At 38.6% G+C, this 27,152-nt stretch overlaps 2 protein-coding genes across 3 annotated transcripts in view; one reads left to right on the forward strand and one right to left on the reverse strand.

The window, feature by feature from the left end:
• Window positions 1-7: 7 nt before the first annotated feature.
• On the reverse strand, window positions 8-1,414 carry BORCS6 (BLOC-1 related complex subunit 6). Its single transcript, XM_065222328.1, has 3 exons — window positions 920-1,414; window positions 353-860; window positions 8-281 (listed from the first exon to the last, which is right to left on the reverse strand). The coding sequence occupies exons 1-3, from the start codon at window positions 1,227-1,229 to the stop codon at window positions 236-238; spliced, it is 864 nt and encodes a 287-aa protein (XP_065078400.1). The 5' UTR covers window positions 1,230-1,414; the 3' UTR covers window positions 8-235.
• Window positions 1,415-5,635: 4,221 nt separating this feature from the next.
• The window catches only part of SamDC (S-adenosylmethionine decarboxylase), a 62,922-nt gene continuing 41,405 nt past the window's right edge, over window positions 5,636-27,152 (forward strand). For both annotated transcript variants that reach the window (XM_065222320.1, XM_065222321.1), the window contains exons 1-2: window positions 5,636-6,237; window positions 24,658-24,744. In XM_065222320.1, the coding sequence (XP_065078392.1) occupies window positions 6,089-6,237; window positions 24,658-24,744 (236 nt within the window). In that variant the 5' untranslated portion in view covers window positions 5,636-6,088. The remainder of the gene's footprint in view (window positions 6,238-24,657; window positions 24,745-27,152) is intronic.

Genomic DNA, 27,152 nt, shown 5'->3' on the forward strand with positions numbered 1-27,152 from the left:
GAGCTCTTATAAGTTGAGAATAAATATTGATCCTTGCTTATTAGCAACTTGTTTGCTATGTTCCACGTAAAACATGCAGCTTAACAATAATCGAAGCTATTGATTATAAACTGAAATCTGTGCGGTTCAAAGCTGCAACATTTGTTTAGTAGCTCAAACAAAATTCCTTGCTTTCCACCATCCACGATTTCTAAAGACACGGGAAGAGGAATCACATTTAGACTCTCCCATCGATTTAAACATTGCTTTCAAACATATCAACGAGCCTCTTGATTTCTCGTCTGGCGGTTCCATAAAATAGACCAGAATTAATTATATAAAAAGTGGAAAATAATCAATTATTGCTACTTACATTCGCGTTGCCAAAGCTTCGGCCGGTTTGATGGCTTTGGAGATCTCCTCCGCTTTGGCCATAATAGTGTACATACATTTGATGTTGGCATCCATACAATCGGTCAGCTTTGTAACGGCATTCTTGTAGATTTCCACATTATCTGCTGTGATCGAGGAAATCGAGTGCAGCACCGAGCAGAGGCTTTCGGTTAGATTATCGACCGAAGCGGCCAACGCTTGCGCTTCCCGTTCGATTTCGTTCAGCACGTTTGGATCTATCTGGTTCAGGTGTGGTGGCATCATGAATGGCCTCGGCATTAGGCCGTATCCACCGGGACCAACCCCCGTGCCACCTGTTGCAGCCGAGGGAGTACTCTGCCGCGATCCGGAAGGATTACTAGAATCCTTTCGAGTAACCGTTACCGGACTTGCCAGTTTAATTTTGTACTCAAGATTCTCCGCTACAAAGTGTGTCATGTTGCCATCTACCCTAACGGTTCCTTCTAAATTGTATGGGAAAGAAGCATCTGCAAATACAATGTAGTTATTCATTCTCATAAAAATTACAGCCCTCTAAATTCCACACCTTTCCTCTTATCACAATTGAGCGAATCCGGTCGCTTTCGTGTTTGCGATGAGGATGACGAAGACGACCCGGAGCCAGCGTTCTGGCTACTGCCACCGCCATCTTCGAACTGTTCCTCGGCATTGGTAGTGCCGAAGAAATTTTGCGTATAAGCAATTTCACTGTATGATTCAGTCATTGCTGCTGGAATGTCTTCCACCTCGTCACCATCGAGATCGGGAGCATCCGCAGTAGGGTCTATGCCGCGGTCATGATTGCGCGATGGTGACGATGAATCGATAAACGGATTCCTCACGGCGTCCGAAGACATACTTATCCTAGACAATGTATATATTCTACACTTACGAAGCTAAACGCACTCTAAATGACTAGATCAACGCAAAGTGCTAGAAGAGCACTGGCTAACAATGAAGCTTTGAATAACACTTTTTCATTTCAAAAATTTTTACAAGAAAATTTTGCAAATTTTTTATTGAAAACAATCAGCTGCACTAACAGAACAGACGACCTCAGAATGTTTTGTTTTCATTCAGGCCAGTTTACACTCCGAAGTTAGTGACAAACACTGAAACGAATTGAGATGACAAACTTATACAGAGCTTAAAAAGGGCCTATCCATCACACCAAATTTAAATCGCTGAAACTCAGCAGAATTTTGTTGATTTTAGACTTAATGAAAGATCAGCAAACCATGGTGGGTATATACAAGGTGATACAGCTTTATCACTATATGGCGAGGAGGTCGCGAGGGGGGGGGGGAGAAGTGCGGTTTTAGAGCAAATTGTAAACAAACTCGGTCGCTGTCCCATACAAAAATTCAACATGGCTGAATCATGAATTTGACACATTAGAACACCTATATATAGTCACCTTGCAGCAAACTTTCCAGCAAAATATTGCTGCTGAATTTTTCAGCAATTCCAACTTCTGTCAATAGGACAACATTTTACTGATAATCAGTAAACATTTCAGTAATATTTCTTCACTGATTTTCCAGCAATAAAAAATTCTGACAGCTGACAGCATTTTGCTGAATAAACTCAGTAAATCGAATTTATTTTCACTTGGGACTGGCAGCTTCTGTTAAAGATTTTTGATACAAATAAACAAATAGTTAAGACAAAATCACCAGGATCTTTGCCATGCATAATTTATTCAAATTTAATATAACTAAACTAATAAAAAATTAATGATTATTTTTATGTGTCCCAGACATGAATTTTCGCAATGTGATAAACAAATTATATATATGTGTCGGACACATAATTCTTATGTGTACACACGGGGCGACCCCGGCGTAGTGGTTAGAATCCATACCTCTCACGCCAAAGTCACGAGTTCAAATCTCACCCCGGAAAAGTCACGAATGACCCAAAAGCGTTAAAATGACTTTAATTTAAAAAATCAAAAAAAAAATCAATCAATCATGTGTACACATACAATTCACATAATATTCATTTGACTCATAAATTTCATGTGTGCTTCTGTTTATGTTTGGCACATGAAAATCATGTGGAATTTTACATGGAAATTCGCCAATAAAAATGTGTCGAATTTTATGAGTGTAGTGTTCTTACCAACATATTTTTAAATATCTAGATAGAGCTGGAATTAGAGCGTAACAGCTTTTGTAAACAATGACTTCTCTCGATGATTTCTCGAAAGTCATTTTTTTCATTGTTTGTCGATCTTGTATTCCATGTTGAGTACCCAGTACCGACGCCAGGAAGGCAGCTCCCACACCTGGACCCTACCTATCGACCCATCAACTCATGAACCGAGGACCAACGGCTTTACGGCGTGATCAGTGATGTCCAATCGATCCAATCGATCGGATAAAAATATTCGACATGTCAACTCAGAGTTGTGATTTTCACAGCGAGTAAATTTGAGTAATTCATATATACTCAAAAGTTCATATTGATCCATAAATTAAAAATTAAATCAGTATATACATCGTCACTAAAACATTACCACCATCTGTTGAGTACACTATGGTGGGTAGTACGCTGAACAGATGGCAGTAGTGTGTAAATGTCAAACGCAAGGGAATTGACTATGCGCGTCACAGGTGGTGGTACTACCAACTACGATACCTTTAAATTGACCGTTAAATGCTTGTTCGATGAACAACTTGCGAGTGTTATGTCTGTTTGTCTGTGGTACTAGCATCAAAAACTTCGGTTTCCATTCGTGGGCAATACAGTCTTGGAATCACAAAGCCGTAGTCTTTGAAGCTACGTGAAGTGAAACTTTTATGGGGCACTGAAACATTTTGAATCTTGTTGGGTATGCAATCTACACGGAACCGAAAAATTACCCAAAATTAAGTTTTTTTTGCACTTACCTCCCATCGAGCCTCCCATGTTCTGTTCATGAAGCTAATTTTCAGTAAATCGCTTATAGTACATTCAGACTACCGTTACAACATGTTATAACTCTCCAGTCTGGACAGCGTTTTATAGTAGTTTACCTTTGACTACGGCAAAAATAATTACTTACTCGTGAGTATTTTCTACCCAAAATTAAGTACTCAAATTTGAGAATATCTCATATATTCACTAGTAGTTTATTGAACGATAGTCATGAGAAAGTCGAATCTCTCGTTCCGTTTTTGACAACAATAAAAAGTGAGAGTGGGATGCAAAACTCAAAATTATCCAAAATTAAGTAAAAAGAACTTAAATTAAGGGTATTTTTTTTTCTCTTTGTACCAAAATGTTCACAATGGAACACTCATAAAATAAATCACATAACCAGTGGAAAATATCCATGTGAATTTCACATAACTTTCATGTGATCCCATAATTGGAAATTGCACCACTAAATCACATGAACGTTATGTGTCCAATGAAATCTCTATGATTTCTCATATACACGAAACGAAAATCAATTATTTTATTCATGTGTTTCACTTATACATTTTTGCCAAAGCATCAGCCTTATACATTCCATAAGACAAACCACATAGGTCCTACAAGAATGCATAAAAGGTATGTGTGACCGCTTATACATTTCATTTGACACATGAGCTTCATTAACTTTTTGCAAGGCGTCTGCTTATTAGTTGACTTATACATTTTATGAATAATCAGCAATAGAAATTTGCCAAAAGGTATAAGGAGATTTCTATTCGTGTAGAATTTCTAATGCTATGTGATATTCAGGTAAAAATCATTGTTTTTGTTTTTGGAAAAATACTATGTGCGTTCCTAATAGAAACTAAGTGAAAACTTTTTTCAGTGAATGCTTACCATGCGAGTTGCACGGAGAAACGAAACAACTCAAAATTAAGATAGAAAATACTTCAAAATAAGTTCTTCTCCAACACTACTGTTTTGGATACATTTCTGTTCTCATTGATGAGTACTTTTAACTTAATCTTGAAGCACAGACAAACAGACGTAACTCTTCATTGTGTATCTTCGTTCATGCATTTAACGGTTGATTTGAATATTATCAGTTCCGCGAACTACTCGCCGCAGCGCTGGCATCGGATCACTTGACGTTTCTATATATTCTATAGAAATTTTATGCAATATTGTTTACGAGTTAGCGAGCAAGATTGTTTTCCGCGAGAAGCCAGATAGATGTCGTTACTGAGGTTATATGTTTTGAGATACTATGTTTTCAAGAACAAGTTTTTCAAAGAGTTACGTCTGTTTGTCTGTGCTTGAAGTATAATCAAAATTGTTACTTTATTATTCATTGGCGTTTAGAATCCGTAGGCCGAGTTTGGCGTCAACAAGCGGTGTTAGGCTTTTGACCGAGCTTTTGACAACATCTCAATGATTGGTTTCTCTTTATCAAATCTTACGATACATTCGGAAAGGTAAATAAATTTGGAAGCCATCAGTAATAATAACATTCCGTTTGGTGCTAAACTGCGCTAGATTAAGAAAGATTAAGTGCGGGTTGTGCTTAATAGGCCGGAAATGGGGTAGTTAACCCTACTTGTGTAATATTTGCTACAAATAAAATACAATTTTAACAAAGTATTTTTATTTTTTATTTATTCCGTTGAAATTCAGAAGAAAAATGAAAATAATCACCCAAATATGAGTTAAATTCACCCTAAATCAATAACCTATAAATAGGTAAAAATTACCTACATTATTCGTAAGGTACATGGGTAAATCAACTTTACCCATAAAATGGGTTTGTGCACTTTTGCGCGATTATGGGTGTTCTTCACCCATATTTGGGTGAACTGAACTAAGCGTGATATATAAATGTCATTGGCGTTGACGGCACCATCGAAAAATCGTCTCTGCTAGAAAAGATTGACAGTTTCTTATAGGATTTTTCGGTGGAGTGAAAGGATAGTATGAAGTCCGCCATGTTTCACGCACAGTCTGACGTTTGCTTATGGATTTTACCATAGGAGTAAAGAGCTACAGAGTCGCCGTCAACGCCAATTCTCTCTCGTCGAATTTCGATACGGAGAGCATCAGTGATGCCACATAATATGTTTTAATATCTGCAATGATTTTTTTTTATAATTTTCGATGCAAATCTGTGACAGATTTTTGAAAAACTATGAAACTCATTCAGTGTTTTTCCAAAATTATAATCACAGATTATATTAGATTGTATAGGCTTTTTGAGATGAAAAATATGTTTGGATGTGGATGTGGAAAAATGTGGCAACACTTCCTGAACCTGCAGCCAGCCAGCAGCCAGCAGCCTTCAATCGCACAGGCGCGTGTTCGGCACTTCAGTCTTCGGCTGTCTTTTGTTGTGATCAGACTTTTCTGAGTCGACCTTAAAAGTCCTCTCTCTCGCGGCCAATCGATTTTGGAAGAAAAGCAAAAAGAAGAACAAGAGGCAAAATTGGTATGCCAAAAAAGCATTGAAAAATAGCAAATTCCCTGTGTCTGCGTTTTTATTTCGGTTTTGGGTTCTTTCGTTGGTCCCATTTCGTAATTTTCTGTGTTTGTGCCATTCGAGCGAATAATATTGTTGGTTGCGGCGGTCAATAATCGTTGACTCCCTTTCGCCGTAGATGAAACGTTTGCAACCTTCGTCTGTCTGAAATTTTGCAAGGTGGTGTGGTATTGGAAAATTTTCCTTGGAAGATTTTTTTTTTGCCGTTCCCGTTTGTGTTCGATATACCTAGTGGAAAACCCTGTGTAAGGCGGAATCGCGTACCCAAAGAACACTGGAAGAATGGCGGAGAACGAAGATTTAAGTAACAGTAGTAGTAGTAGTAGCAGCCGGGAGGATATGCACTTTTTCGAAGGAGTCGAGAAGCTTTTGGAGATCTGGTTCGAACCGAATCCATCCAACAAAAATGCTGATCTAAGGAAAATTCCCAGGTAAGTCCCTTTTTTATGTTTTTCGTTTTGTCTCGTTACAGTGCTGTTCAGTGACGGAAGGCCCATTAGTGGATGTCCTTGTGGGATCAGGGCGGGTTGTGCAAACCAGTAATTTATAACTAGACAAATTTGGGGTAGGACACCGACACCTACCATGACCCAAGTGCGATGACCATCAAGCAAGCACGGAGCAGTCGCGGGTTCGCGGCACTGTCAGCTGCTGGTCCCCTTCTTGCTTGGTAACAGCAGCATACATAAAGGTTGCTGACGCTTATCTAACGCACACTACATCTCGTATATACGTAAAATGTTTTCATCAGGATTTTTTTTCTATAGCGAAAAATGTTCCCGGTGAAAACAAATCACTGACACAACCGCACTTTAGCAATCTTTATAGAAGCTGCAGCACTGTGTATTATAGTCGCTATATTTATAGTCTGGCGGAGAGAGAACCCCAAAAAGAAATGGCAACGTAAATCTACAAACCAAAAAGCGAAACGGGAAAATATTGTTAATGACGTTAACTTAACGCCGTAACGACAGCGTTAACGTCTGCAAAACAAATTCCCGTTGAATACTTTAACGCCGATGTTAACGATTAACAATGCTGTTCGTTAATGTTTGCCGCACTAAATTTTGATACTTTCGGGTTGTTTGTTTTGGTTCTCATTCGTTGCCATCTCTATTATCCATAGGCAAAATGATAGGGAGTACAAAAAGAGCTTAGGGACCTATACTGATCTATGCAAATTCCCATTGAAGACGTTAGCGTCACTAACAACCCTGCACATGACTACTAGCGAATTTGTTTATTATCCAGGAACCAGTTCCAACCCTTGCGAACCCGAGCTTATTGTCAGTGCGAACCTCAACCCGAGCCAGGTTACAAAAACAAACGTTAACACTGACGTTTGAAAGGCAACAAGCAGACCCAATCTTGATACCCGATCCAGGTTGGAACTTAATCAAAAACAAATTCGCTATATGTTTGTACAGTTTTTCAGTGGAAAGATAAATAGATCCAGCTTTGTTGTTGACATCATTTATTATTTTTTTCACGGAAATTAATCTTATCTGTAACGTTAATGATGTTGTCTTTTCATAAGGGGCTGTTCATAAACTACGTAGACAGTTTAGGGGGGGGGGGGGGGTTGACAATTATCTACGGCCCATACAAATTTTAAAAATTTTGTATGGACAATTGTCTACGCAGGGGGAGGGGGGGGGGTCAAGAATCCCAAAAAAAACTGTCTACGTTGTTTATGAACAGGCCCTAATGACTCATAACGATATTGATCCAGCAGAGACGAACCAGCCCAGGACTGAAAGTCTCCTTAATATAGATAAAAAAAATATTGATCCAGAAATGATGGTACGATCACAGTTACAAAATTCAGTACTGCTCGGTTGGTTCCGGTTTTGAAAGCTTTATTTGGTTCCCGAAATTCTATCCGCCAGACTATAAATATAGTGACTATACTGTGTACGCGTCGGCACTTTACCTCGCTTGGCTGACTTCCGCATAGTGGTTTCTCGAGCAATATGGTAGCTCAAAATTGGTGTCAATTTTAAAATCGTCAAATTCTTTGATAGGGTTAACTACCTCATTTCCGGCCAATTAAGCACAACCCGCACTTAGTCTTTCTTAATCTTGCGCAGTTTAGCACCAAACGGAATGTTATTATTACTGATGGCTTCCAAATTTATTTACCTTCCCGTATGTATCGTAAGATTTGATAAAAAGAAACCAATCGTTGAGATATTGTCAAAAGTCTAACACAGCTTCTTGACGCCAAACTCGGCCAACGGATTCTAAACTCGGTCTAACGCATTGAAACGCCAATGAATTCACTTCGGCCTATCAGATGAAGATAAAAATTGATTCGGTCGGAGGGCTTTTTTTGTTTTTGGGAATAATGGTTGCAAACCTTCATATCACGCGTTCTCATTGCCTTCGTTCCGTAGCTAATTAACTAAAGTATCGTACCAGACTTGTTAACTCTGAAATCATGGATTTATTTGAAGTTTTCTGCTCGATAGGCCCAAAATGGGTGATTAGGCCGCAGTAGTTCTCTACTCTATGGGTAATTTGATCGACAAAAAATACTTGAGATTGTTGGATAATAACTCCAATAAGAAATCATTACTTTCTTTTTATACCATAACGGTTATCGCTATTTACTTTTTGGTCACATTATTATTAATATTTGGTTTGTAAAATAGGTTGAATCAAATGTTGCAGGCGCACTAATAATCAGCGTTGGAGTGCTCAATTTTTCACACAAATTGCTCATTTGCTAATAATTCTGCACTCACTTGACGAAACATGGGTTTTCTGGAAGCAACTGATAGAAAAGAGTTTTAGCACAGACAAACAAACGTACATCTTCAAATAAATTTACCTTAACAATATCGTCACGAAACTCACTAAAGACATCTCACGAGCTATTCACGGAAAACAACTTGCCTGCTAAGCCTCAAACAATGTTGCATACTAGTTCGATAGAATGTATAGAACGGGAAAAAGTGATCCGATGCCTTATGGAATGTATAAGGCTGATGTTTTGGCAAAAATGTATAAGTGAAACACATGAATAAAATACATAATTGATTTTCGTTTCGTGTGTGGTGGGGGATTCACAAAATTAATCATATTTAAATTGAACGTTAAATGCGTGAACAACGGTTGAAGAGAACGTGCTACGTTTGTTTGTCTGTAGTTTTAGGTTAATACAGAAAATAGAGGTTTTAAGTGATTTATGTTAATATAGAAATACAACGCTGGTCTCAAATTGGAGCCACACAAATAATCGCTGCTCATTTCAGACTTTCAATAAATAAACTTATTGGTGTGAATGCATGTCTACTGTGAACTCTAATCATACTATTTCAGTGGTTTAAAGTAAAATCAAGTTTCATCAACTGAGTGAAAAGCTATTTACAAATGAGAAAATTGTGTAACTAAATGAGCATGCCAACCCTGCCAATAATAATATAATATTGATAACGGTTCTTAGCGCATATATTCTTATTTTCAATGATACGTTCTTATTATGTTCATACCTATTATTTCATCCTAACAGCTGCGCATGTAAATAGATACATTACAGTGAGGTGTAATGTAAATTGTGGTCACACATGCGAACTAATGTTGTATTCGCTCGGTTTATATAAACATTACTCCACGCCCTATCTCTCTTTCTTCGTCAGCTCCACGCGCGCTGCATAGGATTTTTGTTTTATCCAAGCCGGTATTTAAAGGCAAAACTCTTAGCATCATCTGCTGCTCTTCCACTATTCATAATCTAAGTCGTTAAACTGAATGTACGAGGCACTGTTCAATCCCCTGTCTGTTACATAACAATAGAAAATCCTGTAGTGAATTGACCAAAACGATCAAAAATACTTGTCTCTGTGTCATTCCATTTCGTTTCTGTTTCCTCCTATGCACTGTAGTATAACTTAGTTACAACGCCAGAAACAGAAGGCCTGACTTTCGCTGCCTGTCTGCCCGCATCCCGCTATTTTTATCGTGACCATAAGCACAGCCGTTGTAGCCGGTCGGTTCCTTCGTTCGCGTGCGAAAGCGATTGCGAAAAATCCCACCTCAGCCGCCAGACTTCACTACTGCAGTCAACACGTCAAGTGAAAACGAACAATCAATACCCCCTTGGAGCACTGTGTGGGAACATTCATTCGACATCATCTCCTTCACTTCCGTTGCCTTTCTCAATAATGTACTCATTCTCAATGGGGTTGAAATTGAAAGATGGTGCGAAGTCCTACATGTGCTGTAGGATTATAGAAGGGATAAGGAGCGCAGATGGCTGGAATGTAATGAGGAAGGGAATATGGAAAACCATGCAAGCAACATGCAAATCACGTGTACATGTCTCTGTAACGATGCATACCAAGGGGGGGGGGGGAGAGTAAGGGGAATTGGTAACAAAAATAGTCCCAGTCGTTTGTTTGCATAAATACCAAACGTGTTAATAAGGAATTTTGTTCACAATTATCTTAAAACCACCCAGCTCCCAATTCTTTGAAAATATTCTCCTCAAATTTCCCTTAGAATGCTCCAAGAAATTCTTAGAAATTCTCCATTCAGAATTTCCTTGAAATACTCCTCGAAATTCACTTCCAATTTTTTAATTCGTTGGGATTTCTTCTCTGAAATCTCTTGAATTTAACCTCACAATTCTTTTTGAATAATTCTCTGATCTCCTGTTGAGTTATCTTCAGAGTTCTCTAGAAATTTCAATGAAATTCTCTTCAGAATTTCTTTGGAAACATCCTCAAAATTCGACTCCTAGCAAGTCTTCGAGTAGAGTAGAGTAGAGCGTTACAGCTAAATTTTAATCCTAAAAAAGATCGAGACATCTCACGTGAGCGAATCGTTATACGAACAATCTTTGTTTCATTTATCGTACCCTAATCAACCTAATCAATTCGCGTTCCATGTTTTGCAGGAAATCTTCATTCTCGTCGCGTCGGTCGTAGTTTGTTGTGCGTGGTAGTCCAAAAAATGTGGACTTTTTCTTAGCTTGTCTCCGGGTTTGAAAGATAGTCGGTCGTCGCCGCTTATTCTTATACCACCGTCGGGTATATAACCGTTCAAATATCATTAACTACATCATAGTGCTAAGTTCTGATATGAAGGACTCGGCCGCCTCAGAGCGGAGCAGAGAGCAGAAAATCATGGGATCAAACCCAGGCCCTAGGGGCACGCAATAACCTTTAACTCCAACGCACGCAACGGCTGTAATTAAATTAATTCCATTAGCTACTGCTTTAATTACATTAATTACACAATGTAGAGCAATAATTACATTTTAACTCCATTAATTACAGTTGGAATTTTGTAATTAAAGTACATTAATTACATTTTAATTACATTAATTACGGATAGATAATTTTAATTACCGTCAGTACTACTTCAAGACGCATTAATTACTTGAAGTACTTTTGATTGTATTTTAACTTCAACGCACCGGTTCTTTGTATTGCGTGCCCCTCGCCCAGCTTAACGATCCTGCGCACCTCCTGGGTGATTACTAGCTTTGGCCTTAACCTGTGCCCAAGTCAAATTTCGGTCAACGTTCTTAATTTCACTGTTTAGGCTCCGCCGCCACGAGCCTCAGGGTCTGCCTCTGCTGCGATGTCCTGCTGGATTCCAGTCCAGTGCTTGCTTGCAGATTTCGTTTCCGCTCCGTCGTAGTGTGTGGCCGACCCACCTCCACTTCCGTTCACGAATTTCTGTCTCTATCGGCTTCTGATGGCACAAACGATGAAGCTCGGAATTTGAGATCCAATTGTGGGGCCATGAGGCACGAATTATGTACGGCAGACATCACCTGCAGCTTCTGAGTGTTCTCCGCTCATACATGTTTCACTGGCGTATAACAGCACAGACTTCACGTTCGAGTTAAAAATTTGGATTTTGGTGCGTCGACTGATCTGATTCGCTCTCCATACATTTCGTAAACTGGCAAAAGCAGCCTTCATCTTCTTAATCCGTGGATCTATGTCGCTCTTGGTGCCGCCGTCCGACGCTATCTGGCTGCCAAGATATTGGAATTTGGTCTTGTTGACGTGGATGGTTAGACCTGCTTCAGAGAAGCGTTCCACAAGGTCGTCGAGCTTACTCTGCATGTCAGAGCGCCGTTGTGCTAATAACGCAACATCATCAGCCAAATCGAAGTCGTTGAGATGCTCCATAGTAATAGCATAGAGGTAACTCTAAGACCACTGGGTCCCGAAGAAAATCATTATTATTTTTGGCTCACTCAGTACCAGAACAACGGTCCCAAGCAGTCCCAAGCTATTTCACTCAACCCTGCATGTTCTGCATGAATCCACACACCCCTGATGTTATCTGTCAAACTTTCATAGCGAATCAAAACAAACATAGTGTAGTAATAGAATTTTAACTAGAATAAAGTACGTTAATCGTTTGCTTGGGACCAATAGGCTACTAAAGTGGTGAGCCAATTTAAAATCGTTAGTTTCGTATTGATTGTTGGTAATAGGCTGCCACAGCAACCCACGGTTCGGTACACGGTCAACGGCTCCAACCATGATCTCGTCGATTACGATGAGGAACAGTAGCGTTGATAATATACATCCTTGCCTCACACCCGCGATTAGCCGAATTGGGTCAGACAAAGCTTCGTTGTGCAACACTCTGCCTGAGAAAGCCTCTTACTGCGATTCGGTGAGGTTAACGATCTTATCAGAGACTTCCTTGCGTCCCTGCAAGCGCCCCACAAGTTTTCGTGGGTTAGTCGATCGAAAGCTTTTTCGTAGTCAATGAATACCAAGTACAGGGACTCTTGGAACTCATTGACCTGGTCCAAGATGATGCCTAGCGTGACAATATGGTCCACACAGGATCTTCCAGTACGGAATCCTGCCTGCTGTCGTCGGAGAGTCGCGTCGATCTTCTCCTGTATCCGATTGAAGATAACTTTACACAGAACTTTGAGAACAATACACAGTAACATGATGCCTCGCCAGTTGTCGCATACAGTTGGATCCTCCTTCTTGGGGACTTTTACCAAGATGCCCTGCATCCAGTCGGGCGGAAAGGTCGTGGTGTCCCAGATATTGACGAATAGCTGATGCAACATTTGTGAGGATAGCGTGGGGTCAGCTTTGAGCATCTCTGCTGATATGCGATCGACCCCCGGAGCTTTGTTGGACTTCATACTTAGGATGGCTGCTTCTATCTCCTGCAATGATGGAGCTTCAGTGTTGACGCGAGTAACGCGCCTCACCCTTGGCGGATCATGCCGAGATGTTGATGGTTGGTTGACCGTTGAAACTTCGTGAAGTTGTTCTCAAAGTGCTCAAACCAACGTTTCAACTGATCAGTGGGGTCGGAGAGCAATTGTCCAGTCGCGTCTTTCACATGCATCCTTGGGTTCATCCTTGCCCCGCTCGTGAAACATCATAGAGGAGGCGGATATCGCCAGTTGCTGCGGCTTTCTCCCCTTCATCAGCCAGGGAGTCCACCCACGCTCGCTTGTCCCGTATACAGGAACGCTTAACTTCCCTCTCTAGAGCCGAATACCGCTGACGGGCCTCGTTCTTGGCTCCTCGGGTCCTTGCTCGCTCTATCGCGGCTTTTGTTTCTCTCCGCTCCTCGATCTTCCTCCAGGTTTCATCGGTGATCCACTCCTTCATATTATCATATTAAAGTGTTTCATAGTCACATTGCTTGCTCATCGTGTTTTGTTAAAATTATCATCTCTTCATCGGTGCCGGGTTTGAATGGCTACAACTCGATTATAAGTGGTGTGATGTGATATGAGGGGCTCGGTGGCCTTAAAGCGACCGTTTTTGCTTCGCAGAACATCATGAGTTTAATACCATGCCCATCCTCATTAAACATTCGTTAGTCGTGTTTTCGAACACTGTTTGCCAAAACGAGTCTTGCTTCTTCTTATTCTTCTTCTTCTTCTTCTTCTTCTTCTTCTTCTTCGCATTTCAAGCTTATTGCATATCGCATATTAGCTTATTGCGTGCTCTCAACTTGGTGTTCTAGATGCACTTCCACAGTTATTAATTGAGAGCTTTCGATGCCTGTACCATTTTTACATTGGTATAATTGTGTGGCAAGTCCAATCATACTTCTATGGCCAGGGAAGTCGAGAAATTTTCCAACCCGAAAAATTCCTAGACCGGACCGGGAATTGAACCCAGCCTCCTCCAGCATGGTCTTGCTTTGTAGCTGCGCCTTTACCGACTGAGTTTGAAAAGTCATTCGTAGGAAGACACTTCTTTAGAAAGCTAGAATGCCTTCTGGGGATGTCAAAAGAAATTTCCCAGGGTAGTAAGTTAGCGGTTGGAATCTGGAAACTTGTATTTTCTGACCTCTGACCGATGGTAAGGAAATCATATTAGTAGCGGTTTGTATCGACGACTATCAACAATTGCAAATGACGACGATCTGTAACAGTGATAAAGAAGGAGCGCTGACGAGCAAATCTCGCGTCACTTTTCAAATAGACCAATGTAACATATTCACCATTTTGAGAAAATCGAAGTTGAAGTTCGACAGATTATTAATTTAACTGTTTGCAATACTATTTTTAATGTAGCCACTGTATAATAACGTTGAAAATTCAGAAGAAACGGTAGAATCACAATTTTACTTTGATTTTCATGCTACAACATAGAAAAAACCACATAGGACGTTTTGACAAGTCGAGTTGTACATCGGACATGTTACATTGGACGATTTTTCTCAATGACATATTCAATGAGCGTTACATTGGACGTTTTGTCTACATGATACTAGATTCCCTTTCACAGATTTCAGAGTATAGTACCTAACTTTAGATTGCCCCCGCCTTTGGAAAATGAGCACCAATCATGTTAGGCAGTCCGACTGATCGAAGTAACAATGATGTACCCATCATTTCAAACTGTACATTGGACAATTTTTTACCTTTATGATTATCTTAAATAAATGAAAGTGAATTTGGATGGATGTTTTTGTATGACATACAATGATAGAAGAGCAACAGTTTGTATCGCTAAACTCGGTTTGTTTACATTTGTTACATTGGTCTATTTGAAAAGTGACACGAGAAATATGATATGAAGGATCTGACTGGGAGTAGTAGCTGATCAGAAGGAAATATCCCGTTTTACCATGAACGGACGAGTTGCTTCAACAGTGTGTAGTAATATAGATTGCAATACTGTGTCCACGCCGTTTAACTTGAGTAAGCGATGGACCCAAGTGTGTGTACAGTGCCATTTTGATAAAAGTACTGTATGCATGAGGGGCTTATTGATTGTGAGAGTGGTCTCAGATGGACGTGTATGAGCATGCATTCTTGGAATGGGTCGCAAGATCTACAATAGATCTATCACCTTCAAACTCCAAGACTATCAACATGTGGCATGGATTCAGACATGTTTCATCCATAAAATCGCTGCCGGAGGAAATCCAAAGAATTTTTAAAACATTAAAAAACAGAAGTAAGAATTATTACAGAGAAAATATCGAAAGCTATCTAACAGTGAACTACGTCAATTTCTACCACTGTGCTTATCCATGCGTGCTCCAGCATTTGTGGCTGTAGGCGTACAAGACCGTCATGTATCGTTGACAACAGAGGTTCCTCTCTACAATACATTCTTCATGGAGTGCAAATACATGTACGGCTATAAACATGTGCCACTGGCTTATCAACACCAAACACGTGAAGCTAACCGGTCAGTTCTTGCACTGCTCAGCTTGAACGCGAAACCTGACACCTCTTCTGGAAAAATTGCCACGACAATATTTGCTTTTCGTTGAGTCAGTGATTTGTCCTGCTATGGTTTACTTGATTAGTAATTGCATTCTACTGATTTATTTATTTGTTTACTTGATTAGTAATTGCATTCTACTGATTTGGATGTACACACATCTATTTCCAATTGGTGCGCCAAGAGTTGGGATAGGTTTTTTGCTATATTTAGACTGTACCAAATGGTTTGCATTCGAATCGTAAAGCATCTCACGATATCGTCTGCTGAAGATCAAATCTAGGGACGATGTTTAACAAAAAATAAAGCTCACATTTTCGCAACTACCAGACTCTTCCAAGTATTTATGGCTGAATTAGAGGAGCATTCGATTTTATCAGTAGTGATCTTGTTTGTATGGGGACCAGCGTTGCGGCGTACAAAAACTAACATTACTATGCCAAAAATGGTATGTCTTGGTGAAGTGGCTGTGTTTCAGTTTGATGAAAGGCCGAGAGAAGACACGGAAAGTAAAAGCAAATCGAATGTTCCAGAATTTGATTTTTGCTGACGCCGGTGCGGTTGATGCATTGATCACGTGTTTGCTTGATGCGCCCTGCGCTTCCGCGTGGGCATGATGGGATGAAAAATGCACATTGGCAACCTCTCAAAAAATGTGTCTTCCATGTAAACTGACTTCACCATCTGATAGTCTAAACTTTCATTACCGGAAGCTGCTGGTGGTTTGCCTGGATTACATTTTAGAGAAACCGGTCTTCAAAACCATTGCCTTCATTTTCGAGTATGGCCCTTCGTAATAAGTTACCAACTACGAACCACGCACATTTTTTTGCTAATTGTTGTAAGAATTAATTAATGTACAGTTTGATAATCGCATCAGAATAACTGATGGGTTGCAATAAATATTGACTGATCAATTCTCGAACACAAATAAAATTTCCCGTTTCCAAAGTAAGCTCTTTAAACTTCGACGCCTGATTAAAAAATGCGAAATAAAACCGGTTTGTCCTATGAGCGAACCGGACCGGAAAAAAGCAGTCAATCATTGTGTATCATTCCGGTGAAGTTCGTCAATATTTACTCTGTTTCCAGCCTAAATCGTAGTGAAGCGAGTTTTGTGTCTGTTTGGAATCAGCAAATTAATGGGTGAAGCACGATATGCACTTTCCGAACCGATTGCCGATTCGCTTTGATTTGTAATAATGCAGGGAGTTTAATAATTAGTTCTTAAAATTCGACTAAAAGAGGCTAATATTGTTGACCTCATGTCGTTGAACTACCTAACGGGTGTTCAATAAAAAATGGGAATGATTTCAGTGCCGTCCAGCGCTCTTGTGAGAGCATCGCGACTAAGTTGCGTCGTACTGCTGACCAGGGCCCCTTCTCCAATATTCATTGCCGTTTTTTTTGAAGAATAAACATTATGTTTTTAATAAAAAATACTGAATTCGGTGAAATTTTTTTTTTACTAGCTATATGACTGAAAAAATTCTAATTTTTTATTGAACACCCGTTAGGTAATGTAATTTTTCGCACTTACACGCTTCAGAAACTTGTGGCATATTATTGAATGATGACGTAAACAGATTCATACTTGTTGCCGTCGGTAATTATTGTTCGCTTAAATGAAGGCTGTGAATTTCTGGAAATGACCATGGATTGGGATCAAATTGATCAACAGGATCAACAAACTCTTCGAAAGGGTTGAAATCGAATCTTAAGGGTTTTAGAGCATCATTAAGGAATATTTTTCAGTTTGTCAGTAGTTACAAGCACGATAAAACTAATTGCTAGGTAATTCAATGTTCACCTCGAACCTCAAAAGAATCTTTGAAGTGTGGAGTTTAAAAATCCCTACTGCACAGTAAACATATTTTGTAATATTGCATCTAAAACAATGCACAACTCATGTCGAAATAGTCGTGTAATAGGGCTTAGATCTAATTTTTGGCCTACTAAGCACAACTCGTCCTTTGCCTCTATTTTTTGAGGGATTTTTTTTACAAAACGAAATGTTTTTACTGTAGATGACTTTTAAGTTTATTTATCTTTCCGTACGTACTGTAAAATTTGCGAAAGAGAAACAAATTGTTGAGATATTGTTAAAAATCTAACACTGTTTCTTGACCCCAAACTCGGCTTACGGTTTCTAAATTATACCTAATCCCAAGTAATAATTTGGGTTTTATGAGGGTTCTGTAGACTATGATTTAGACTTGTAGAATGCTTTAAAACCTCAATAAAATTTGCAATGCTACTTGGGATGCATTGAAACGCCATTCAAACGTCATTGAATTCACTTCGGCCTATCGGATAAAGATAAAAATTGTTTCGGTCGGAGCGCTTATTTTGTCTTTGAGAAAAATTTGTGTAAACATTCAAATCACGCGTTCTAATTGACTTTGTTGGGTAGCTATGGATCTAAAGTATCGTACCAAACGCATAATTGACTTGTTAACTCTGAAACAATGGATTTATTTAATGTTTTCTGTTCGATAGACCCAAAATGGACAATTAGCCGAAGTAGTGCTCTACCCTACCTATTGCCTCTTTAAAGATGTTATTTTTTTCTTTCGTTTCGTTCAACCTGGTTGAAGTGCATTGAATTGAATTCACTACAAAACTTAATTTAATTGAATGTAAACAATTCAATAATTTGTTTTTTAGGCACGATTGCGAGGGGCTTAGTACGTCAACCGGGATTTAACAAGGAATCGTACAGAACCGGGAAATTACCGGCAATTTGAGTGGATCCTTAAAGTATATTTTATTATATGTACATTAGACTAATGCAAAATTTTAAATTTCAGCTCAAACGGTTCCAAATCGGGTCCTGATTAGCAACCCAAAATTGGAACTCATTTGATACGAAACTGACTTTGCACAACAATTTAAAGTTTATATGTAAATTACTATGGGAAAACCAAACTTTTTGTTAACTTTTGGGCCTAGCATTTTTTCCACTGCAGGCCTTTATTCACTTACTATATATATTTTTTAATTCTTTATTAAGGAGATTTTTAACCTATGACTAGTTCATCTCCGGACTTATTATATTTTTTTTCTCGGAATTATGAAATCATTAGATGTTATTATGATATGTCGTACTTGCTTGTTAAAAAAAGAGGTTGTAAAGTATGTGTTTTACATATACAATTTGTCAATTTCGCTATCAAAGTGTCACAATCAGCGATTTTATGATTCGTGAGCGTTCACTCAGAGTGAGTCGTAAAATTGCTGATTGAGACTATCTGAAAGCGAATTTGACAGGTTTTATGTGTCAAACACTTGCCTTTATTAAAAGTACTATAGCTATTATTATGGGTTAAACAGTACTATAGCTATTATTATGGTTGTTTAAAAGTACTATAGCTATTCTTATATGAAATTTTCTCAGCTACAACTTTGCGGAAAATCTTTTATTAGTCAAACGTCAAATTAAATAGTTATTAATTGTTAAAGAGATTGATGCAGTGGCGTCACATGAGAAAATTCACTAGTTGTGCACCAAAGTGCAGCCAATTTTGATGCATAATAAAAAAAATGGGATAGGGGAAACGCTCCTATAGTTGCGGTACGTTAGAAGCGTTAGGTTCCTATAGTTGTGTACGGAGTCTCCATACACAACTATAGGAACCTAACGCTTCTAACGTACCGCAACTATAGGAGCGTTTACCCTACAAATCTTTCGACGGGGGTACCTGCATAAAAAATTAAAAAAAAATGATAATGGGGAACAGTTCTGCTACCAGTTTTGCTTACTCTTGCATAGAAACATTGATTTTCTTTTTAAGTCTCATGTTTATGATATTTGTCACCATTACTCACCGTTTCCTAAGCAGTAGCGTAGAGTTGACGCCAATTGCGATTTCCTCGAAATGCTCCACTTCCCGCGCAATTTCCTCGAGCATGTGACACAACCAACAATTTCCACTTGTCCATTTTCGGCAAAGTTCCGCGTTATGATTTTACCATTTCTTTTACATGTCGTTTTCATCAATTTGTCCAACTTTGGTCGTGGGACGTCCATTCTCGCAATAAGCATTTATTCCTCCATGGACATTCTGGCAAACGGTCTTTTCAGGATGTCATCAACAATATCCTGTTCCATAATTCCTATTTAATTTTGCACTATGCCATGAACAATATTCCATCAATGCGCTGAGGCTACTGAATGAAATGCAGACATGGTAGCGAGAAAATTTAAAAATTTAAAAATTCGATGTGTGCGTGTAGGTAGGTATACAACGAATGACGGCTCTCCAAGATTTAATCAATTCAGAGAGAAACTCAAATACGACGTTGCCTATACGTGCCAAATAATTCTCTTCTCTTTAAACTGTGCAAAGATAGAAGTGCACAAAATAAACACTAACACAGCGGCAATTATGCTTACGGGACTTCAATACATATACAACTGATATGGTTGTAAATACGAGCGTTTCTGGTGCACAAGCTCACACAAGTGCTCAGACTGGAAGAACTAAGCATGCGGTGGCTTTGGTAGAACGAAGGCATATTTTCCTTGCTTGTTTTGTGTCGCTCATTCGCCATAGAAGCCCAAAAAGAGTGTTGTCTGCACGTTGTAAAGTCCCAGCATGCCTGTACGTGAAAACAAGATCGCTATGCCTCGCTTCTGTTTTACGTACATTTCTTTCAGTGGTGGTTAAAACAGAGGTTGAGCAGCGATGTGGTAAACAATTCAGCTACTATCCAGCGATGTGGTGGATAATAAAGTTACTATCCATATGAAACCAATAAATAGGGCGGACAAAAATGATTTTAATTGAGTATTAAATTTTTGCCTCTTAATTTTTATGAAATGTAAATTTTATTTTTTGAAAATTCGAGACTGTGCAGTGCATGAGGTGCACATATGGACGAGACGCCACTGGATTGATGGTCTTATGGCATGACCAAGCAGGTGTTTTGTGGCCAACATTGTATTCTGCAGGAGCCATGATTTGTGTGCTCTATTGTACGCGCCAGAAACACCAATGTTGCCTGCTGAACATTTGGTAGAGCATAATCATAAGATAAGTGGTCTTCAACAAAGTTGTAGCTGTGAAAATTTCCTACAAGCACAGTTATCATTTTTCAAAGGTTATAGGGGAATTTACGTATTCTCGTCAATCTAAGCAGCGTCCGAACTTCTATTACCGATTTCTCAGCGTCACACGCATACATGACAGGTTTGTTTGTTGACATTTATCTGCTGCTTGCTGTTCTACCAATTCCAATCGACAGAATTGATCAAAACGGACTGAACATGTTTTTACAACGCTCCAAACTTCTCAGGTGAGTGTGACTATTGTTGGCAGTCTCTTTTTCTTCGGCACCCTTTCCATTTGAACTGCGTGTTAACCAGCTGTTCTATTATCGGCAACTCGAAATCAGCCGTATTTTGTAGTGTGTATATTTAATTTAAAGAAAAATATGGCATAACAGGATTGCACAGTCGTAAAAATGTAATCAGATTGAAGCTTAAAAGATAAGGAATCGGCTTAATACATTCAACGAAGAGTTTTGATGGGAAAATACAGTGAAATTAACGTTTCAATTTCGGTTGCCGAAAACAGTCAATGGGTGCCGAAGCCATAATTTACCCTATGGTGAATTGTTAGATAGTTGTGATCCAACAAAATGGCTTTCCCATAGTATTTTTCATATAAACTTCAAATGGTTTGTGCCAAGTTAGTTTCTTACTAAATGAGTTCATTTAAAATTTTGCATCAGTCTAATGTACATAGGGGAAATGGATGTAATGTCGGCCTGAATGCCCCTAATTTGGGCCCATACATAAATTCAGCAATCGACTAAGTTTTCAATAGCGACCAAAATATCCATAAGTACCGTCCCAATGACGCGTTCATCTAGATAAAATTGATAAATAGCCGATTTTTAGCGATGGGCCCAATCTTAGATCCATAGGCCAACATTAGAGCCACTTCCCCTATGTATATCTTGAATTAATTATGTTCGATTATTCTAAGTCTGATGTCTCGAATATTTCACTTATAATCCGGAATATTTTTTCAAGCTCGTAATTCTGAAATTTTTTATTTGTTTCTTACCAAAAATTAAGTCTAAAATCTAAAAAAAAAGTTTTGGAAATTTGTCAAGCCATGGGGTGATGATAATTTTCCTAAATTATTAAAGTGAGAATCCTAAGTAATTTCTAACCATTGGACACGTAATTTTATGTCAACTTTTTTAATCTCCAAATGTTGTTCCATGCCGGAATATTCTGGAACGATACTCAGATTTTTTTGAAAATAATATTATACATTTCGTGTGAAGGTCTCCTCTTTGAAACCCTCCTGGAAATCTCTTTAAATTCTTTCAAAATGCTTAGACATTTCCTTAAAACTATCGTCAGCTTGGAATTCGGCAAAATGTTTTTAATTATATTCAGCAGAGATTCTCTTGAAATTTTTATCGGTATTCCATTGAAGCTCTCCTTAGAATTATCTTTGATTGATTGTTTGATCGATAAACATTTATGAAATTGTCTAGGCCCTAGTATTAGGGGTAGAATATGGTTTCCGTATCATTAAGCTTGTCTTAGGGTTAATTCCTTGGGGCAAGACAGTTTTTGATCATGAGTGAAATCGAAGTTAATTTTGAGTAACACTGAGTAACTCGCGTTGCTCAACATCACGCATAGCAACCGATACTGTCAAGCAAAGCAAATTTACGTATTTCAACATTTTAAACGGTGAGCTTGCACTGCTCAAACGGGAAAATTTTTCGGCAATGGGGAAGCAATTTAATTTTGGTATTGCACGTGTACGAAAGAAACTGCAAGCTGCTCCCTCAAAATCGATGGAAGAGCGGCTTCGCAACAATATCAAAGGGGACTTCGGACAATCCAAAGAGGGAATATGGACTATTCCAGGGGAGAATCCGGACATCCCCAGGGAGGATTTCACTCAATATTGAGGGGGTTTCCAGTCTTTCCAATGGGGGATTCTGGACACTCCCAAACTTCCTTGGTCTTGAAATCACACCACCCTAGTGTTTCCTACCCAGGAAATTTACAAAAATTGTATAGTTGAAGATGCTAATTTAAAATAACAGACTAAAATGGTAATTTTTGTACGGTAGATGAGGAGATGAAAGTATAGAGTTGATATTTCAGTTAGAGTACGGCAGTGTGCAAATTGTATATAGAGGAACAAGGACAACTTTTTAGGAAGGTACAAATCGGTTTGATCATCTCTCTTTACCAAACTCCCCCGTTGGAGAGGGATGGTGAGGGGTATTCCCTGCCACCACTGGCAAAAAGAGATGATCGCCGGCTCGCTCATGTACCGACGATGTGTTTGAAACAGTTCTATCGAATTTCAACTTTCATCTCCTCATCTATCGTACAAAAATTACCACTTTAGTCTGTTATTTGAAATTAGCATCTTCTACTATGTAAATCGTTGACTTCACGCAGAAGTAATACAAAACATATAGTTAAAATTACAAACAAAATGTCATTTCCCGATTCCCGGGAAACTAGTTTGACTTCCCGTGAATCTATTTCTTTGTACAAAAACCATGCAAAACATATTTTTTACTAAAAATTACCACACTACCCAGTTATTGAGGAAAATATAAGAGTCTTTCCAAAGGAGCCAGTAGACAGTTATAGGAGACGTTGGAGGAAATTGCCGGGAAAAGGCGAAAGAAATTTGCAGGGAAACTCTGAAAAAACTTCCCGTATAAATTAGACGACGCTTCCAGGGGTAGCCAAAAGGACTTTCAGGGAAAACTTCGAGGTGAAGTTGGAAGTGTCTTCTGGGGAATGTCAAAAAAATTCAGCAGTAAAAACATCCGGTGAAGTAGAAATACACCACAGTAAGAAAAGTTGGAAGAAACTTCCGTAGAAAGTTGGGAAAGCTTTTGGGGAAAATTGATAGAAAGTCTGACGAATCTTTAGTGCGAATCTTGTGAATCTTACTGGTGAAGAATCTTCCAAACGTAGCCGGTAGACGCTTCTGAGCAATCTGTGAGAAATTCCCGGGCGAAGATAGAAGAGACTTCCAGGAAAAGTTGAAAGAAATTTCTGGGAGTCAGAAGACACATGCAAAGTTAGGTAGCTGGATGAAACTTTCGGAATAATTCAGAAAAGTTTTCCGTGAGAAGTCCGGGTGAAATGGGAAATAATTTCCAATTCCAGCGGTAGCCAGTAGGACTTCTGAGGGTAATCTGAAGATGCCATTGGAATGGAAAGTTGATGAAACTTCGGTTCTTCCAGGGCAAGTTTAAAAATACTTTAAAGCATCTTCCATGCAAAGTCGAACGAAACCTCCCAGAGAAATCGCAAGAATCCTCCCGAAGAAGCTGGTTGAAATCTTCAAGGGGAAGTTGGAAGAAACTTCCAGAAAATGTCGGAAAAACCTTCCGGGGAAACCCTGGCGATGTTCAAATTTTAATAAATAACTACCGAAAATTATAACTGGCTTAATGGATAAAAATATTTCCCGATTCTCGAGAATTCCCGGGAAGAGTGTTCAGCAATTTACGATTTCCGGGTAGCCAGAAATGGGTGGGAAATGAAAACACTAACACCACCACATCATTAAAAACTTACAAGCCATCGATCCCTAGAAAGCAAATGAGGCCTAAGCAGACCCTGGCCTAGGCAAGAGCCATCTTGGATCTTTTAATGAATGAAAACTAAATCTTGAAATCAGAACATTCTGTCAGATGACATTGGTTTAACCAACCAAGTTGCAGTGAGTAAATTTGAGCTACTCATATTTACAAAAAAATTAACAAAGTAGTTAAATATGTTTCATCAAATTATGTTCAAACAATCGTTTGGTCCAGGTTTCTCGCATAGAGTATTTTTGTGCTTGCCACACATGATATAAATTTCCAATGGTTGGCATAGAAAGCTCTCAATTAATAGCAGTGAAATTGGCACAAGCTCGTGTAAGTACCTTAAAGCCAGAAGAGGAAGAAGAATAAGAAGAAGTTATATTAATCCCTGTGACCCATCCAAAAACAACCCAGAACCTACAGATTGACCATCCGTTACGTTGCAGATGGGACTGTGTTTTATCATCAATTGTGCTTTTATATCTTATCTGACCTCAATTAAAATATGAGTCTTCCTTTGTCAATAGCACTCATCATTCTATCTTATATTTTTAATTACAGACCCATGTGGGATGCACTGTTGAAGACAGTGCGATGCGAGATCATCAGTTTCACCAGGAACGAGCAGATTGATGCCTATGTGCTTAGGTAAGTTTTTATCAAGGTTACTTTTCAAATTACTGATACAACGACTGAAACAAGTCTTCTTCAAATCGCACCATTAACCCAACAATCAATTTTAGCTGCAGACCAGCTTATACAGACAAAAATTAGCTTCATAAGGTAAATTTTTCCTGTGCAAGCTTATCTGCAGCTAAAATTATTATTTGTTCTAATTTTTTTTTTTATTGAAATCAGCTTGTAAAAGTGTACAAACCTTTCGCGCAACCAACAACATTGAATTATTTAAGGAATGTTCTGATAAGCTGATTAGAAGTCACATGATTCGACAAGATTCGAACGAAACCTTCATAATTATTGACGAATGGTTGATAGATCTGCTTAACTTGCTATCTCTTGTCTCTGAAAGACGTTTGTCGTAGCTCCGAGTAGCTGTATGACAATCAAAGAGTAGATAAGGCAATGAAAACAAAACTGCAACAGCATATTGTTGAAGAGCAAATATACAGCAAAATAAAAACAAAATGTATTATCAAATTTGTCAAACGCATAAACTGAATTCATATTATGAGTTTAGTTTGATATTGATATCAAAATTTAAATTAGATTTGCTGTCATTTTGATGCTGGACTTTGCTCGGGTAGCTCAACTTCGAACACAACTTTTGAATATCCTGATGATCTCCAGTGTAACTCTGAATGATCTCCAGGATAGTTCAGAAATTTTGCAGAACAATTCGATGTCATTTCATTAGGTCGAAACTGCTTTTGTAAACAATAACTTCAACCACTCACTCCTGCAAACTACCCGAGCAAAGTCCTACATCGAAATGATAGCAAATCGAAGTGAAATTTTGACATGTCAACATCAAATTAAAATCGTAATTTGAGTTCATTTTACGATTGACAAATATGATATCAAATTTTGTTTTCATTTTACTGTACTGTTACTCTGCATCTAAATTTGCTACTCGGCAAGTAAATAAAATTATGATTTCAGTTTGATGTTGATATCAAAATTTGATTTCAATTTGCTGTCATTTTGATTCTGGACTTCGCTCGGGCATACCAACTAGTAGAGGAAACATTCCCATGATTGATAGTGTTGTTAATTTACATGTGAAATAAGGCTTAAATAATTGTTTATAAAAGCAGTTTGGCCCTTTTGAAGTGTTACTTGCTTTCGTGATCTACAGAATGAGGTCATATCAACTTATATAATGCTCCGACATAATGCTAATCAGTGATGCTAATTATCAAATTCAATTGAAAATATATCAAACCGAACAATGTATGTTCTAAGTAACATTGATCGGATCTCTTCATCGAGTTTTTCTTGCGGTAATAACTTGACTACAACACCGTTTCTTGCCGTGTTTACTGTATTAGAGACTAGATAATAACTTCTTTTATCAAACTGTGTGTTGAAAATAGCTGAAAATTTCTATTCATGGCCGTTGGAATGCAAAGACAAAATCGACGAAAACAATCTGTCATTGTCACTTAGAACCTAATGCATTCAGCTTGCAGTTGTTCGCAGATGACTGGCGTTTCAGGTGATGTAAACAGCCCATGAGAATAATTTAGAGAGTGTCACTTCTCTCTCTGAGTTCTTATCATTGGCTGTGTGTCAAATATGGATGTAATTGCAAAAAAAAAACTAATGCAATATTACATCGGTGGTTTGATTACTTAGAATCTAATCCATTATTCAGCTTGACGAAATTGAGAACAGCAACGATCCATTATCAAAAAGACCTAATTCCTGTGGATGGTTTCGATCTGCTTCGTCAATTAACGAAATCATGGATACTCTTTTATTGAGAAACGCTTAAAATCATTCAACTTTGTGTTAGACATCGGTGGTTGAGTGGCAAGCGTGACTGCTTTTTCACCTCAGTGGGTCATAGTTCAATCCCATCCCAATAGAGGACTGGTCGATGGGATTCTAATACAAAACATCTCTTGTCACGTCCTTCGAAAGGATAGTAAAACCGTTGATACCGGCCCACGTGCTGATGGTGTCGCTTGAAGAACAGACACCGACGAAAAAAAAAAACAATAGTATGCAAGAATTCAATTTAGTTAAGCTTGCGGAGCATTCCAATAAAAAAACCAGAACCACATAAACCCGAAATTGGGATTTAAATCTGAACACCTTTAATCTGCGTTCAATTGAGTTGCGTTTGTACGGCAACTGTCATATCGTTCTTATTCTGATTACTTAAGGAAACTATTTGGGGGTGAATGGCGAAGGGTAGAATGAAAAAAGCATGACAATTACAGGGCTGGTCACTATTTTGAAACCAGTCACTAAAAAGTCACTTTTTACACCAAAAAGTCACTGAAGTCACTTTCTCACTACTACCCTCCCCTTGGCTAGTTTTTTAACCTGGACGTTGGTGGGCGGGCCTAATCTTATGCTTCATAGTGGAG

Source organism: Ochlerotatus camptorhynchus, unplaced genomic scaffold, assembly GCF_037179485.1.
Source record: "Ochlerotatus camptorhynchus isolate MF236.1 unplaced genomic scaffold, CSIRO-AGI_Acam_v1.1 ptg000165l, whole genome shotgun sequence".
Taxonomy (NCBI): Eukaryota; Metazoa; Arthropoda; class Insecta; order Diptera; family Culicidae; genus Ochlerotatus; species Ochlerotatus camptorhynchus.

What these genes read in the sequence shown, in the direction of transcription:
- BORCS6 (XM_065222328.1), bottom strand. Translation starts at nt 1,229, where the DNA reads ATGTCTTCGGACGCCGTGAGGAATCCGTTTATCGATTCATCGTCACCA. An exon ending in CAATTGTGATAAGAGGAAAG is followed by an intron (nt 861 to 919) that starts GTGTGGAATTTA and finishes TTGTATTTGCAG; the next exon opens with ATGCTTCTTTCCCATACAAT. An exon ending in GAAGCTTTGGCAACGCGAAT is followed by an intron (nt 282 to 352) that starts GTAAGTAGCAAT and finishes TGGAACCGCCAG; the next exon opens with ACGAGAAATCAAGAGGCTCG.